At 47.3% G+C, this 17,159-nt stretch overlaps 1 protein-coding gene across 1 annotated transcript in view; it reads right to left on the reverse strand.

Annotated features, from left to right (window-relative positions):
• Positions 1 to 564: 564 nt before the first annotated feature.
• Positions 565 to 17,159, reverse strand: part of BAZ1B (bromodomain adjacent to zinc finger domain 1B) — a 77,323-nt gene continuing 60,728 nt past the window's right edge. Inside the window, exons 14-19 of the mRNA XM_034752259.1 lie at positions 12,941 to 13,088; positions 10,926 to 11,073; positions 8,636 to 8,754; positions 5,584 to 5,735; positions 3,476 to 3,579; positions 565 to 2,832 (exon numbers count right to left, since the gene is read on the reverse strand). Of these exons, the coding sequence (XP_034608150.1) occupies positions 2,466 to 2,832; positions 3,476 to 3,579; positions 5,584 to 5,735; positions 8,636 to 8,754; positions 10,926 to 11,073; positions 12,941 to 13,088 (1,038 nt within the window). The 3' untranslated portion in view covers positions 565 to 2,465. The remainder of the gene's footprint in view (positions 2,833 to 3,475; positions 3,580 to 5,583; positions 5,736 to 8,635; positions 8,755 to 10,925; positions 11,074 to 12,940; positions 13,089 to 17,159) is intronic.

Below are 17,159 nucleotides of genomic sequence, written 5' to 3' on the forward strand. Positions count from 1 at the left end.
CTCAGTTTTTAAAATCAAGACTGGTTTTTCCCTAAAAGTTCAGCTCCAGGAATTATTTTGGGAAGTTCCACGGCCAGTGCTCTAGAGGTCAGACTAGATGATCCCAATGGTCCCTTCTGGCCCTGCACTCTGTAACTCTAGTCTCACAACAGTACCTTAATGACTGGGGCATCCCTTCCTCTCTAGCCTAAAAGGCAGTTTTCTTCAGAGTTCTAGATGCCTGCAAAGTAGCCTCGTGGGAGCCTTCTCAGTCTCAACTTCTGGGCTGCTCCACACCCCCAGCAACAAGTGACTGCACTATTGTAAGTTCTGAAAGTGACAGTATCGGACTCTTGTACAGACCTTGAACAGTTGCATGTGAGGTCTATTTCTTCCTACATATTAGTTCCACTTATCCAGTCTCTCCCTCTTCCCCAACTCATTCATGGAATACTGGTAGTTGCTCTGTGATTTCTCCTCAAGATGCCAACCATTCAGAAATGGGCTGTGATGGGGGAGAGCCCTGCAGCGAGCACCACTCAGCTTTGCTTGGACAGGCAGAAGGAAAGGACTCTCTACAAGCAGTTTTACAAACACAAGTACATAATGTTTATTTTTAAATTTCCAATTTATTACAAGTACAGCCCTTAGCAGAACCCCCCTCGCCCCAAATGACAATTTTTTTTTTAAATAATGTACAGTTCCAAAGGTTTCACTGGGTAGGAGCTGCACAAAATGGTCAGTATTAACAAGACAAAACAACGCTTTCAAGGGGGTGTCAAACACAAGTGTCAGTGCTAGTTCTGTGGAATAGGATGGCGGGGCTGGGGGGAGGAGAGAAGGAGGCTGGAATTCTGCTATAGGCTCACAACAGTGACTGACAGTCCAGGCGTGAACCAAGTGCTTGGTTTAAAAAACAAAAACAAGTACACAACATTGGGCTGCCATCTTCATTAACCTTTTTATTCTCAAATCACAGGAGTTGCACCAGGTTTTTTTTAAATTTAATGATCAGTACAGAATAGCCACACAGCTATTTTGTTCCAATTTAAAGACATAATAAGATGTTCAAACCCTGATTTTGTTAGACCAAAATCTGTCATAAGGAGGGAGAGGCAAAAAAAGTTTTGCTTAAACAGAAATCAATAACTCAAGTGGCACAAGCTGTTGGGGACGCATGGCAGAGCAATGTCTCTCTCCCCAGCACAACCTCTTTCCCACTAGTCAACTGCTGTGTAAGTCAGAGTCTGCCCTTCTGCGCGTTACAGGGCGTGGCAGGTGGGTGGGGGTGGGAGAAGAGAGGCTGAGTTAGTGGAGGTATTACTATAAAAGTAGAGAGCAAATCTAGAAAAGGGTCAGTGAGACTCCTCCCCTCCCTCCCCAAACAAATCCCCCAGCTGAACTCCAACTACTGAGAGGAAAACAAGAGTTTTAAAGGGAAAAATATAAAGCAAACACATTTTCATAGAAACTGTACTGTACATGTGCCAAAGCAAGACAAAGGTATCTTACAAGGTGTTCTTTATACAAGCTCACTGCTAGAAACAAGTGACTTAAACTAGAAAATTAATTTAAAAAGTTACACAGAACAAGTTTTTGCTGCTTCCCCTCCCGGGGTTTTCTACGGGATGTGGGGGAATGCCACGTCTCTGATATGCCTCTGGCATTTGGTTCATCCACTTGAAGGGCTACATGATTATGTGCTGTTAAAGGTGAGCAGGGGAACCAACCGTCTATTCTTTGCCATGTCCAAGTGGAGCGCTGCAGTCAGAAGAAAGGACAAGCTCCTCAGAGCACGACCTCAGGAGACCGCTCCCCAGAAGAAACAGAGGAGAGAAACAAGAGCACCTCAAAGCCATTTGTATTATGATGCTGGTGAAAGCCATACCTCCATAAATGTAAGTGCTTTGCTCACTCGACGTGTCCCTTCATTGGGGGCTCAAAATTAACACCATATAAATATACACATACAAGAACTAACGGCCATTGGCCTGATCACACTCCATCCTTCTGTGAAGCAACATAATCCTTCCCCATGCTAGATGAGGGCTGGTTTCACATCACAGGCAGCAGATGGCAGGAGGTCCCACAGCGCTCCAGTGTTGGCTGCTCAGCTAAAGGGGAAGGAAGCAGCTCCATTCCGAGAAAGCAGATCGCACTCCAAACTGGAGGAGACTTCACACTCCCCTGTCCAATGAGGGTTAGGCCAGTTCTTCCGCTTGCCCTCCCACCTTCTTCTAGCAGGACAATCCCAGAAGAGCTTTATATATTTTGCTGGAAGCAGTAAGTCACCTCTGCTCACTTGATGGATGGCCAAATACTTCAGGAAGATACAGAGAAATTACGAACTAGAACTGGTCACGGGAAAGGCTGGATTAATAAAGAAGTGTCTGCTGCTTCCTAAATCCCTTCAGACAGCCAAGCCTGCCGCCCAGCAGCACCAGAAGGCCTGCTCCAACTCTGTCTCCCTCCAGTCTCCCTGCCCCTCATTTCTTTCTCTTTCGCCCCCTGGAATGTTCAGTGGCCTCTGACTCACTATCCCCTTCCTGCTCCTCTAGTCCCTGGCGCCTGGCAGAGGGCTTCTTGCGTTTTCTGCGTGAGTACGTATGGCCAGGCAAGTGTTTGTGCAGCATGTCAATCAAACACTGTTCTGTCTTCTCCAGGCAGGACAGTACGTGGCTCCCATTCTGATTGTAGTGCTCAGCGTTGGAGAACACCTGTTTGATGTCAGAGAGGAACTCTAGCACAGAGCGATAGCTGCCACATGAGCACTTGCTCTGCATAGTCTGGAAGTCCATGGGGTTGCTGATGACCTCAAAGTAATCTTCAGCTTCCTCTGTGGTCACTGGCTCCCTGCCGAGGAAGGAGTCATAAAGACAGGAGAAGAATTAGCGTCAGACACTGGCATTACCTAGATACTAGCAGGACACTCACAGAAACCGTCCATATCCACTGACACGGACCTGCAGCTCCCAGCAACACCACAATAAACCTTGGTGCCTAGAGCCCTTACAAATCAACCAATACCCAGCACCCCGAGAGGTGGCAGCTTACAGACGGAGAAACTCAGGCAGTTAACGTGCCTTGCCCTTCATAGAAGGGAACTGGTAGCAGAGCTGAATTTGAACTCTGGAGAGGACTATATGCACTACAACATGCTTCCTCTGGAAGGAACTCTGAGTGGTTTTGGGTGGCCCAATGCTTGGTACTGTGCAGAGAAGGGAATGGGAGCATGTCACGCCCTAGCTTTAGAAGTCAATCTTGGTTCCCTCCATAGAAACTAGTCTCCAGAGACACGGAGCACAGGGGTTCCTAGTGTAACAGACAGACCCACTTCTTTTTCTCTGTACTTATTCTGCTTCTAACACAGCCAGGCCTCCGGGCCAGCAGCAGCCTGCAACCATGGCTTCGTGCAGCCCTGAGGCGCAGCCACTCCCACTGCGTGTGCAGAGTTCCAAGGACAGTTTGCAGGGGAAGGAAGCCCTAAGTGCCTCACCTGAAGGGCCAGCTGAAGCGGTACTTGATGAGCTTATTGAGGATTTCCTCACACTTCTGCAACTCCAGGTTCTGGCGACGTGAAGTCTTCTTGGTCTGAAGCACCTAACCACAGGAAGTGGAGCAAGCCATTAAAAGGAGGGGAACCGGCATAGGATTTAACTGTAGCCAAAACAGTTCCTAAGGACTTGCCCACATTGAGGCTTGGTGAGCAGCAAGTCAGGGTGTGACTATACAGCGCACTAAGTCGCTGTGAGTACCCTGCTACCATGCACTAGAAGTTCCCTAATGCACACCAGCAGGGTCATCACGGTAACTTCGTGTGTGGCAGGCTAGTGTGCTGAGCATTCGCTCAGACCCTAGTTTGCTCACTGCATGGATAAGCCCCAAGCGGAGGAAAATAGGAGTAGAATTTTCCTTTTCAATCCTATCACAAGCAGGTGTATCAGTGGGTAGGGGAGAAGTGATACTGCTGTAAAAACTAAAGCTTAAGGTGTTCAAACCCCACCATCCTCTCTGCAATAATCGAGAAGCAAACTGCTCGGCTGCGGGAGCTTTGATGTTAGCAGCCAAGAAATGCCATGGCAGCTTGAGTTACAAAATGGGAACCCTGTCCAAAAGCTCTGACAGGAATAGTTTACAGGCAGTCCTGTCCTTTTTCCAGGGGCAGGAAGCTTTTTCAAAGAGGTTCAAAGCAAGTGGCCAAAGAATAAATGACAACAAATGGAGTGTGCAAATCCCTCCCCTTCTTACCCCCTGGGTAGACAGCATATGACAGGCAAAGGAGAGGAAGAAAGCAGTTGCGGTGCCATGTTAACAGGCCTGCGGCAGAGGCTACCATGCCATTTTAAATACCAAACAGCAGCTGATGGCCCCAAGCTTTGCTGTACTCGAGAAACGAGCAGTGCACAAGGTCAGCCATTTGTCTAGGGATTTGTAGCGGGTCAGCCACTACTGTACTGACATCCCTCTCCGCTCTGAAGGGGTCACGGCATACAGATACGTTGATATGGAGGGAACTGCAGTAACATCCTGGACCTAGGCTGCAATTGTCAACAAATCAGATTTGGGCTGGGAAGAGGGGCAGGGAGCTAACAGGACCTGTCTCCTCAGCCTAGAGGGTTAGAGAGACAGACATTTTACCAAGACACCCAATATTTTACCGAGGTCCACAATTCCCAGCAGCCGACCCTGTTTCGATGAGACCATTCCTCACTCAAAAGGAACCTCTAGCTGGCTCTGGTGCAGCTCCCCCGATTTGGAGAGCATGCGAGCAAGCAATGGGCAGCAGGAAAGGGGTCTCCTGTATAGGTTAGCACAAGGCAGCTACAGAACCACTAGCTGTTCTTTTACCCCACCCCAGGCACCCTAATGCAGCAGGAGCTTGAGCCCCAAGCCTGGCACTCCAGCCAAAGAAGCAAAAGCTTTAGGAGGAGCTCCTATGACAGGCCATAACAGCACTGTTAACACTGGTCACTAGACGTACAGCAGATCTGTGGGAAGCACCTGCGACACTGCACCATGGTGTTAGAAGGCCAATATCCCCACGTAACCCTAATGGCTACAGCCCCACGCCAGTCAGCACAGAACCCCCAGCTCCGCCCTTCCCAGCGCACCCACAGGATTGGCTCTATTCAAACACACAAGGTTTTATTCATTAAATGTCAAGTGAAACCTAAACCAGCTAAATTATGTCCTGAAGGTTGGGGAGTGACCGTCCGGACAACAACTGTCAGAAAATGGCCAAGCCCGGGGAGTGAGGGTCCGACATTGCTGGCATTCTATCACCATCCCGGACTCCCCTCTTCCCCCACCTCTCTGCACAGACATATGGATACTATTTAAAACCCTTTAACAAGCTGCAGGCCGCCTGCTAATCAAGGGGGACAATGTGTGAAAGCGGCTGGGGAAGGATGCCTGGCATATCTGTGCTCCGTTTGCGCTGGGCCCTTAAGGATACATGGCCTTTGTTAGACGGACCTCAGCCCCGTGTGGATTTCACAATACAATTCAGGGCATTTCTCTGAGAAGGGGAGGGGAAGGAAGTGACACCTGTTGAGTTTATAACTCATGAAGTGAGCAATCTCCTGGGGGCAATTTGGCTCTTACCAGCTCATCAATGTCTGCTCCGTTGACAGGTGTGGCCCGCTGCCGGGGTCCTCTGGCGGCATGCAGCGACTGTTTCTTCCCTTGGTGCCTGCCTTGCCTGGAAGGGTACATCATTGTGCTCTGCTTGCCCTTGGGTGCCTTTCTGGGTCTCACTGAAACAATCAGACAGCTTTAGGAACAGGTTCACTTTTGGAGAGAAATCAGAGCGCCTCAAACCAAGGAGAGAGGATGACAATGGACAAGAGCCCTTCAGCCTCTTGGCTTCTGCTCCTAATGTTAAGAAGCTGACTGAGATTGTCTCCATCACAGACAATAGCAAAAAATCTCATCTCTGCAGAGACAGTCGCATATAACAGCAACCATTCAAAGAAGAATTCGGTGCCCTGAGTAGTGGCCACATACAGGGTTAAAATGGAGAGTTGCACCATCTCTGCCCAGTTGAACCAAAGCAGGTATGGTCATACTGCTGTCTCAGTTGGCTGGACAGGTGCTGCTTCTCACCAGTCTTTACTCACTTCTGCATCCATTGAGTAAGCCAAGCAATCATATGCCTTCTCCAGGTGAAGCAAATGCCCCCTTTCCAGAAAGGACACTGGTGGTTGGCAAGGACATTACTCCTACTCATGGGTGACCCCACACACACTGCCAGCAAGCCTCTAGTTGGGCGGAGATTTGGATTTCTGAGCAATTTGTGAGCAAGGTTCAGCTGTGGCAGTGTTGAAGCAGAAATGTCCTAGTGCTAAAATCCTGATACCTCCAAGCCCTCCAAGGAGGGGGTGGGGGGGTGAGTGAGTTAAGCCTTGGAGATAACTTACACCTTCCTTTACTGTTCAGACCAGAAATGTGTGGGAATCCCTTGGTTTCCTGTTGTCCGCTTGCTCCCTGCCAGAGTGCGGATGGCTGAATGGGTGCCTTTACAGGCATTTACAAGTGGCCCACACAATGGGATAAGCCAGTTGCTAAGTCCCCCTGAAAAGCTAACTGTGTTCACAGTGGGTGTCGAGTTACTCTGGCAGGGAGCTGCTCCACATGCTGGAATTGGTAAACAATGGAATTTTATTCCAAACATTGGGGCTGCTACATTATGTTCCAGATAAATGATTTTGTCCATTTGTCAGCCTGCCTGTCACCATTTTAAATGGAGGGAATGCAAGCGTGGTGACGAACTGTCTCCTGTCTTAAATTTCTCCTGAGACCCCTGTGCATTGGGTGTACATTGGTCTTTCTTCCCGAGCAAGCGCCTTCCACCTGGTCATAAATGCATACAAAAGCCATGTCCAACACGCAGCAGTCCTTCACTTGTGGCCTCTAATCCAGCCCTGTCCAATAAATCATCTTGTCAGACCCCCTGCAGGAGCAGCGTGTGTCAGGGCAGTGGGATGTCTGTATACTGTCGCTCCTGCTTGTGTGTCAAGTTCGCAGCATGTGTTAAATGTCTGACAATCCAACATTCTATATTCTATCCTCAGGATAAACGCTACACAAGGATTAACTGGGACTTCTCCACTAAAACAAAAGTTTTCCACCATGACCTTTCCATGCTAATGCCCTGTAAAGCTGGGGGTTGAGTTTAATGCTTTATTTTTAGTGACAGTAACCCTCTTTTGCTATTGTCTGAAAACCCTGGCTTTGGTCCTGGAACTGGAATGCATCAAGGGCTGAACATACTCCAAGTGTGGACATGGATACTCCAAAGAACAAAGAGCAACCTATATCAGAAGATCAAGGAACACCCCACAAATTAAACAAAATGGAAAAATGTATAAGGCCTGAACCAGCCAGCTGGAGCTCAGTAGTACAAAACACTCCCCTGCTGGAGAGCGTTGGGAGAACGTACACAAATCCCCTGGGTCTCAGTCACTGAATTCCATCACCAGCTTTAGCTGAAGAATTTGGTCTGAAGCTACAACTTTCATGTCAATGACATTTCAGCTGAAAGCAAATGGTGTACACGTGCATTTCAGGGAACTTTCCAGTTCATGCTTCCTGATCTACTCCAGTGGGGCAGCATCAACGTCCCAAAAACAAAAGGAAGGAGGTGGAGCATGGCAGGAAAGAAACTGTTGGATTTGGGGTGGAGAAGCATTTGTTTCATTTAGTCTGGAATGCCATTCTGAACCCTGGTGGGTGAAGTAATCTATTACTGGACCAACTTCTGTTGGTGAGAGAAGCTTTTGAACTTAAACAAAACCCTTCTTCAGGTCCTTGAAAGCTTGTCTCTCTCATGAGCAAAAGTTGGTCCAATAGAAGACATTACCTCACCCACCTTGTCTCTATTATCCTGGGACCCACAGCTACAACGACACTGCATACATTTTGAACCCTGTGACTTTATTTCACTCAGCTGCCTGAGAAAGCTCAATCTCTGAGGACAGTTACTACAGCCCTGTTAGAAACTCCCTGTCAGTGTTTGTTCAGTTTGGAGAGGGCCTGACTCATACTACAGTCTGGACAGTAGACACTGGCTGTTCTACAGGAAGTGATAAGTGAAGGTGAATTTTAATAGCATACAAAGGGAACCTCATGGTGACAGGCTAGAATTATACTCCCACCCCCAATCCCAAGATACTTTTTTTAAATGCAAAACTAAAAGTTAAGTTTTGGGGTGGTGGAGGAAGAGACAGCATTCCACTTCCCAGGGACAGCAAATGCTGAAGAGTAAAAAGGTTATTAAATAATCAATCATGCTGCTTGCTAACTCTTCGCTGCTGCAGGCCCATGTGACAGCTTAGCAGCAGTTTCTAATGGCATCAGCTGTGTATCAGCACACTGGAATGTGAGCATGCTCCCCCTCCTTTGAGTTGACGTAGTATTTAAATTGCTGCAAGGAGAGTCTCAATCCTGAAGTAGCAAGAGGCACGAAGGCAGTCGATTCCCAGTTCTCCACAAGTACATCACATGTCTGCAGCCTTCTCTGAAAAGAGCTTCCTTACACACCCATGTGAGAACCTAACCTCTTCCTCAGATAGGACACAGCCTCAGACAGGATACATGACAAAGAAGGAACAGACTACAGCTGAGCCCACACGATAACTTGTAGCTAAAGACTTACATTTCAGTCCAGCAACCTCATAATCTTCTTCCTCTTCTTCATCCTCCTCAGCATCTTCCTCATCTGGGCCTTCCTCACCCTCTTCAGCCTCCTCTTCAGCAGAATCTTCGGTATAGTTTCTAAAGGGAAGATAATTAGCTAGATGTCAGACGCTCTGAATAAACTAGCAGAGCCTGGCTAGCCTTGACCCTGGGAGTTTCACTGCGTGTTTGTTCAGACACACAGACTTGCTGACCACCTCAATCTAAAACAAACATTCGCTTCATATTGCTTCACACTGTAGCAATCTGTTCTTTTTCAGCAGGATATCATGTTATAGTTATGGCTGAGAGGGCACTTTCAGTCTCTTGCTACTTTCCAGGCTATCACTTTGGGGCTGACAGATTTCAGCCCAAATGCTAAAAACTTTCAACAGCTGAATACATGTGCAGAGAGAAACAGCTCTGCTGTTGTCCCACACATCTGAGCGCCATGTTACCGATAACTACATTTAACACCGTTTGCAGTGTAGTTATTCCTCAATAAGGACAAGTGCTTTGGGGTTTGAGGAAGAATGTCAGGATACCACACTAACCATATGCAGTCCTCTTGCCCATGAAGTACAATGCTACTGATGCATGGGGAGCATCTGAAACATTCAGTCACTACCAGCTTACACTGTCCAAGTGCAATGCAGCCAAGGTGGCCTTACCAGACTCTCCACACATTTGGTCAGCCAGTCCTTCCTTGAATCTTCTCCCTCCAAATCCATACTAAGTTTGTTTGAACATGAGTAGTAACATGAGACCACAAGTAGTAGTGGAGCAGAGAAGAAAGAAGGCAGCCAGCAGACAGATTGTCAGATCTCCTGGCCGCCTTCTTTCTTCTCCCATTAAAGGGCTGCTTAAGAAGTTTTTGGGAGGAGACAGGGAGAGAAGAGTGTCTCCTTCCCTACTCCATCTCACTGCAGTGCCACTTTTCATGCCCTACGTGGAGCGGAGCTGATTTAATGTACTAACAATCAGGCAGACATCACAGCTACATTCCCACCTTTACTGAGCAAAGCACTGAGGGTGCACATGCACAGATGTCATAAAATGCAAAGTTCTGGTTCGCACAGTGAGTCTGACCCTTTGCATACATCTAATCAAAAACAACAACAAAAACCAGGAATAGAGAACAATATATACGCAGAAAGAGGCAGAGGTGTGCTTGCTGTGGAGCTACAACTTTGAATTTTCTGCCTTGCATGAGTAAAGTCTCCATCCATTAATTAAATGGAAAAAGACTAAGTTCATGCAACACTAAGAGCTGGAAGGTGTTCCAAGGCCAACACTCTCTTCCCTTCTATTCCAGCTGGGAAGAATAAAGTAGTAAATAGATAAGACAGGTGTTACTCCACCTGATGGCTCACATCCAGGAGCAAAGCAGCTTGCAGATGACTCTGACACATCAAAGCAACTGTGATCTCAGGCTAGAACAGCTGTGTTAAAGCCTTGCCATTTCAGGACAAGCCTGATAAACTCCTTTTAAACAGTGCCCAGAGAGTAATTAATACTGTTAGGCCCATATACCACCTGCATATGACAGTCTAATATACTTTGTATCACTGCTCTGGAGGGGAGGCTGGCTAGGTACCTATTCTTCAGGTGGTAGTTGGTAGCCTCATCCCTCTGGCATAAGTGAAAATGCAAACCACAGACAGTCATTAAAAGAGGAGAGAGGGTAGGTATCAAGTCTTTAGAGTTCAAAGGTGAGTGATAAGGTAGCACTGGTTATCCTGGTCTAAACAAACAGTTATGCTCAACATTGTACTCTGCTGAGTAGCAGACTATGGGCTCAACGGCTCTCTCTTTTGGATGGACAGGAAAAGCAGTCAGTTCAGGCCACTTCTGAGAGCTCACCTCAGCTGGACGTCAGCAAGGACTGCAGTGCTAAGGAAGCGTGTTCCTATGAGCAAGCAGCCAGACTTGCTGCTCAAATGAGCTGAAGCACCAAGTGAGTTTCAGCACTAATAGCAGCCCTTTATTACTGCAGAGACTTTTTTCCACTGCTACAGTGGAGTTATTTATTTAATCCCCTCAAAATGTCACGGGTCACCACCACACAGGTGCTCTAATGTAAGAGCAGCCTGAAAAGATTGCTCTGCTATTGTTCAAGTGCCATCAGGTAATCTAGGTATTTCCCTCCTCTAAAAGCAGTTACTGATTAAGGACTAACGCTTTTGTCTCTTTGTGAAAGACTCCTTAGTTCTCAGAGCCTGATTAGAATTCCCCCCCAGTGAAAGCATTAAGAGAAAGGAGGATCTCACCTCCCCCGGGAGCTGCGCCTGGCGGTAGAGGGCTGGCAAGCTGGGCACTGCCACTCGCCATCTGGTATCTCGTAGAGTGCTGGTCTCAGACAAAACAGGTGGAAGGCTTTGTTACACTCATCACACAGGATCAGCTTGTCATCCTCACCTAGAAGAAGAGAGAACTTGCATGAAGTTTAGTAGCACAGCTCTGCTTACCCTGAGCAGAAGCAGCTACCATTACAATGGAGAAGGGACAGAGGTGGAGGACCATAAAAACTCCTCAAACAGTATTGCAGCCTTTTAAAGTCTATGCAAGTTTCCCAGCCCTGTTGGGTCTGGCTTTGAGCAGCACAGCACAATTCCCAGTAGCAATGCTACCTCTGTGCTCCTCACTAACTTGAGCGAAAACCTATTTTGAGCCAGGTGCTTAGAGAACTTCACAACATGACTCTCCTCCCTACACCTGAAATTCTAGTTCTGTCAAATCAAGCCAGTTGGACCTAGGTGGGTGCCTTTGACTCAACTAGACAATGGACAAAACCGTTTTTGCAATGCTTCAGAAGAGGGGGACGCACTGTAGCTGTTCAAGGGGACATCTCACTCAGTCCTCCCAGCTTCCTCTTTCTACTGATGCTTCGTTCCCAAAGGCTAGCCTGAGAGTGCAAAGGGGACTAGCACGAGCCTCTGGCAAACTAGGAGAGAAAGTCTGTGTGGAAACAGAACCTCTGCTGCCCCCACCTCCCATGAGCATTTCAAGAGAGCTCAGTACCTTTCAGCGCACAAATGCAAAACAAGACCGTTACAGTGAGGTGCTATGTGCTACCAGGCTCTTCTCTAAGGGGAGAGAGATGGCTGCTGCCTGTGCACACCTCCCATTCAGAGAACATGGCAGGGTGACTGCTGCTGACTCTCTCCACACTCCCTCCCCCATAACCCCCAATTTACGTAGCTCCCCTTTGCATACCTTCACACATCTTGCATAGAGGGGGACTCCTCTGGCCCAGGTCAGTTTCCTCCTCCACTTGCCAAAGTAGTAGTAGTTCAGGACACAAGGCCTCATCTCTCTGCCTACCCTCACGTGAAGAGCAACAGCCAGGAGTTGCTCTCTCCCAGCTCCTTCTCTTCCACCCCCATCAACCGCTCCCTAGAGCTGAGCATAGGTTGATGGTGGATAGCCTCACTCAGCCTAAGCCCACCTTGTTCTCCCTCCTTCAGTTGTGGGGTGTTGTATTAGCTCCTTTTGTAGCAGAGCAACCAAGAGAAGGGCTCAACTCACAAGGCTCCTAGAAAATTCAAGCCTGAAAGTGTGTGATATGAATACAGACAAGACAAGAATTGTTTTCAGGCAGTCTACTTTGACCAAGTGGAAGAGCACTAACAGAGGGCATATATAAATAGCTCGTAGCATGCAGCAGCTTCACCTATCATCACAGAGCCAAGTTACAGTGCAGGGGGCTTAGAAATATGACAGTTTCATTTAACCACAAACACTTGTGAGAGTTATTTCCGTCAGAAATGCTGAACTCAGAGTAAGCCCTGGGTTTGTGTAGGATGGCATGCACTCTGGATATGAAATGAAGGCATGACTGTTCCCAGAAGAGTTTGTTATTTTGAAGAGGCACTTTCATACAATAGGGACTTGTATCCAGGTGATCCAATATTTAGGACACAGTACTTTCATAAACACAGAGACACACAGGGAACAGCCCTCTGATGATGTGCAAGGCTAAGAAGAACCCGGTGTACTGCAGAAAGAACCAATGATAACATCTTGGCGTGCAGGAGAGGCTATGGAAATCACAGTTATGCAGTGTTCTGTAAGTTTAATGTAAAGACATTTAATTTGACTTTCGGTCTTAGGGCTCCTGACATTTGTGTTTCTGCTACTGAATGAGTGAATCCTGATGTTCAGAACAAAAGCACAGCCAAGAGCAGGATGTGGAGAGTCACTACAGGAGCGTGCTGCCCAGGCAGGGCACTGACGGGCACCAGCGTTCCCCACTGTTAAGCAAGCTTGGGGCTGAAATCCATACCTTTCTTGCGACACACTTTGCATCTGGCATTCTCTGCCGACATATCCCATTTGATGCAGGCATCCAGCATCCCAAGCAGCACATGCATGCGGGAGAAGGTCTGGGCCTCCCGGATTGCTGTCTTCCACTTCTCCACCGCTGAAGCAACCTGCAGACAGAACTAAGTTTATACCAAAGCACAGGAACACAGCGCACTATAACTTGAAGACTTTTTACATCTCTTAGTTGGGGCCCTTGTCAGCCATAATTCAGCTATTGTATTTTCTACCTTCTACACAGCCTCACAGTCCTATTTGAGGCTTACCCTCTAATCAGCCTCACTGGGCCAGACATCTTGTTCATAACACTACGGTCCTTTTGTGCTTCATGACCAGCCTGAAACCACCTACACAAACTGCGCTACATTCCTTACTTTTGAAAGTCTAACCCAAATACTTGTCAGTCAAAGAAAATAAACGGTGGAATTTTAGCCCCTTAAAAGTAGGATGAAAGTTAAAAGGCAGCTGGCAGGCATTTTTCAGGTCATGACTGCTGAGAACAGTCTGTGCTGCCCTCCAGTGGACACTTGAAGAGCATTCATGTCTGTCAGCAAGATCCATTGAACAGTTTGCCCTCAAAGCTGTTCAGTTGACAGGTGGGTGACAGTGACATCAGCCACAGTCAGTTTTGACAGGCAAAGCATTCTGGGCCCCAAATACAAGAAGAGTTATTTTCACTGAGCTGCGATAACTTCAGCACATTCGAGGTCCTCCCATTAGCTGCAAATTAGACTATAGTATTAAAACCTGGGATTTGCACCAGCATGACTGCTGGAGTCTGCACACAGTAAGCCACCCGTGAAATCTACATTTCAGCACCAGAGGTTTAAAAACAAAGGTGCAGTAAGTCGGAAATGCACTAGAACAGAGAAGCAATCCACAGCCTCTGCATGTTCAACTAAAAGGCTAATCCTCTGCTTTACAACGATGAGTCCTAGTCCTGACAGGGACATAATAGGACTCAAGTAAATGTTCTTCTACCCTAGAAAAATGAAAAAACAAACAGTAAAGTGTCAGATGTGAGAAAACTAAACTCTGCAGCTGACAGCAATCTGGGAGCCAAACAAAACCCAGGATTTTTGCAGAGTTGCACATTCCCCTCCCACTGACTTCAAGGAAGTGCAGTATATATTGGATGCTTGGAAAAAAACCACACAAATTGTTTTAACACCCTAATATCCTCACAGTCGCTTGCTGGTGTGGTACCTAGAGCAGAAGACACTGCCAGGGTCAGTGGAAAACTGCACAGAAAGTTGTGGAGATTTCAGGGCAACCCACCATTTTTTGCAGAACGTTGTTGAGGTGCTTCACATATTGTGTAATTGATTTTCCAAATAACTGTTCCATGGCTTTTGCAGTTAACATACTGGATCACTGGGCCAAGATACATTTGCAAAAGCTGTTGGCAGATTCTGCTCAGATTTTTCTACCCAAGTCTGTGGAATTCACCAGATCTTTAACACTGTTTCCCAAGCTCTATGAGGCTGGGGCATTTCAGCATTACCAGTCTCCAGGGGAACTCTGTTTATTGTTGCACCTTAACCTGGCAGGCATAGCATGAGAGTCAGTGAAGTTACTTGCATCCTCCTAGCTAGAGGAGACAGAACTCTGCCACTGCAACAAATGAACAAACAGAGGAAAATATCAAGAACAAAGAGCGTGACAGGAAAAGCCTGTTGGGAGAAGGACAAAGAGCAGGCTAGAAAGCCTATTGTCTGGCAACCTGAGAATGAAAAAATTCCCATCTGAGTAAATGAAATTTAATTGTTTGTTCCTGAGCTTCACTTAAAAATCCTGGCTGCATTGAGGGTATGTCTACACTGCAATTACAAACCTGCGACTGGCCCACGTCAGCTGAGTCGGGCTCGCGGGGCTGTTTAATTGTGGTGTAGACATTTGGGCTCAGGATGGAGCCAGGGATCTAGGATCCTGCAAGGTGGGAGGATCCCAAAGCTCAGGCAGCCTGGGTCCAAATGTCTACGCTGCAATTAAACAGTCCCACAGCCCAGGCCCCGCAAGCCTGAGTCCGCTGGCATGGGCCAGCCCCGGGTGTCTAACTGCAGTGTACACATACCCTTAGTGACTAATGCATCCAAACCGATGGCTAAAAAGCAAGAACTGGCCTGCTGCCTGCTCCCACGCAAATACCATTGACCAGGAGAAGGGCTAGTGATCTGCCCATCCCTCTCATTCTGGTCAGACAGTTGTGACCCTGTACTGTCGGCAGAAGGCACATGGCTAATTCTGTGTGCTCTCCCTAATGTACAGTCTGGGGTACATCTGCTAGTCTGGGCCATTTGCATGGAAACCAAGGCTGGTTTTCACATACTGCCTTAGGTCGGTCGGTCAGTCAATGTACTCAGTATTTAAGTTCAGGTCCATGCAGGAGCTTGTCTTAGAGGGAAGGCAAGCTACAATTGTAACATTCATTTACATTTCAAAGCTGCAACAGTCACTTTAGTGCGAAACATACCAGGTAATGCCAGGTATGTCCAGGAAACTCCCACCAGCATAGCCAGATGTAACTGGTACTTAACTGGCTGTCCTATCAATCTACTGCCAAGCCACAGGCATGACAGTAAGAGTTAAGAATTATTGGTAAGAGATCTGCGACTCCAGGGAGTGATTTAGACTGCCGTGCTCTAGTAATGCTGAAATCTACAGTCACCTTTAAGCTCAACTGGATAATATGAACAGGAGTCACACTAGACAAATTGGGTGGTGCTAGAAGAGTTAAAGAACCAGACCTGAACTCTGCTGGGCATGCAATACCACCACTCCAGCTTTTTTATTTACAGAGGGAGTCTGAATGTTCTAAGCAGTCTCAACAACACTGAAGGAAATTCAGCTACATTAGGAAAAGAAGCCAGTTTTGACAATGGGTGTCAAATTTCTCTATTCCCAGCTCTGGTGTGGACCGGGTCAATCAAGTTCAACAACAATTGGAGCAAAGCATGCTAGACACCTGGCTTTGCTATGAGGAGTGCTGAGCTCCATAACCCTGGTTCATGGTAACAGGGGTACTGTTTGACAGTGCTAGAAGGAGTGGCGAGAGCAATCCGACCTCTGCTACAGTGACTGACTTGACACCCATTGTCAAAAATGGCTGAGTTTGGGGTAGATACATAGACAAACAGCCACAGTTTTGAAACCTGGTTCAGCTCTAGTACTAGTATGGAAGGAGCTAAAGGCTTATCTACAGTTTTTGTACGGCTAGAACTATATCCATTCACAAATTAACGTTCTTAAATCGGTACTACCTCTAGTATGGATGCAGTTCTATAGGTATGAAAGAATAGCTTATTCTTGTAAATGTTCCTGTAAATATGGGAAGATTAGAATAGAAAGGATCTGGATCAGAGATCTATTAACTCGAGAGTTTGTTTTCTAGGATAACTAGACCTTCCCTTTGTGCGAGTCACTCTGTTGTGGAAAAGGCTGGAGGATTCATCAAGAACTAATTAATTGGACTTTTCTATAGGAAACAACAAAAACTGAGGGATGCATCAATTCCCACTGGCTCTGAGCCAACTCTGCAACCTCTCTGAAGGTCACAGACAAAGGCTCTCATCTCCCTGCTAACAGCGGCTCAGCAATGTTGATAAGAGCTCAAAACATGCAGAAATGAATGCATCATAGGAAGCATCAAGAGGTTCCTGCTCTTTCGTAGTGCTGGAAGCCTCTGTAACTTCAATGGGAGCAGACTTTGCCAACATGGAGTGCTTTTGAAAGAAATCAGTCATAGGAAACATATCCCCACATAATGCAGTGTACTGAAACTACAGTGCTCCTCTGTTCCACATCTGCACCAGGGTGGACCTTTTTAGACACCAGACAAGCTCCTTTGATTAGATGGTTGCAGTGCTCCCACCACACTGCCTGGGGGGAGGGAAGGAGAGCGCACGCTGGCGCTGCAGCTTCTCTCCAGGTCTTCTTGGCCTCCTGCATCTTAAGAACACCTCTTCACTTCTGCTAATGTAGCTTCTCTGTTGCAGGCAGATGAGCTCATCTCCCCAGCTGGCCAGTCAAACTGCAAGGAACCCTCAATTCAGCAAACTCTGGATCTCCCAACCTATCAGATACCTCTGCCCTTGTCCCCTTGCATAGCACCTATCCTACAGCACCCCCACTCCCCAGGAAGCTTCAGCACCCCACAGGTCCCTCTCTATAGGTGAAGGGAC

The sequence above is a fragment of the Trachemys scripta genome, chromosome 18 (genome assembly GCF_013100865.1).
Source record: "Trachemys scripta elegans isolate TJP31775 chromosome 18, CAS_Tse_1.0, whole genome shotgun sequence".
Lineage (NCBI taxonomy): Eukaryota > Metazoa > Chordata > Testudines > Emydidae > Trachemys > Trachemys scripta.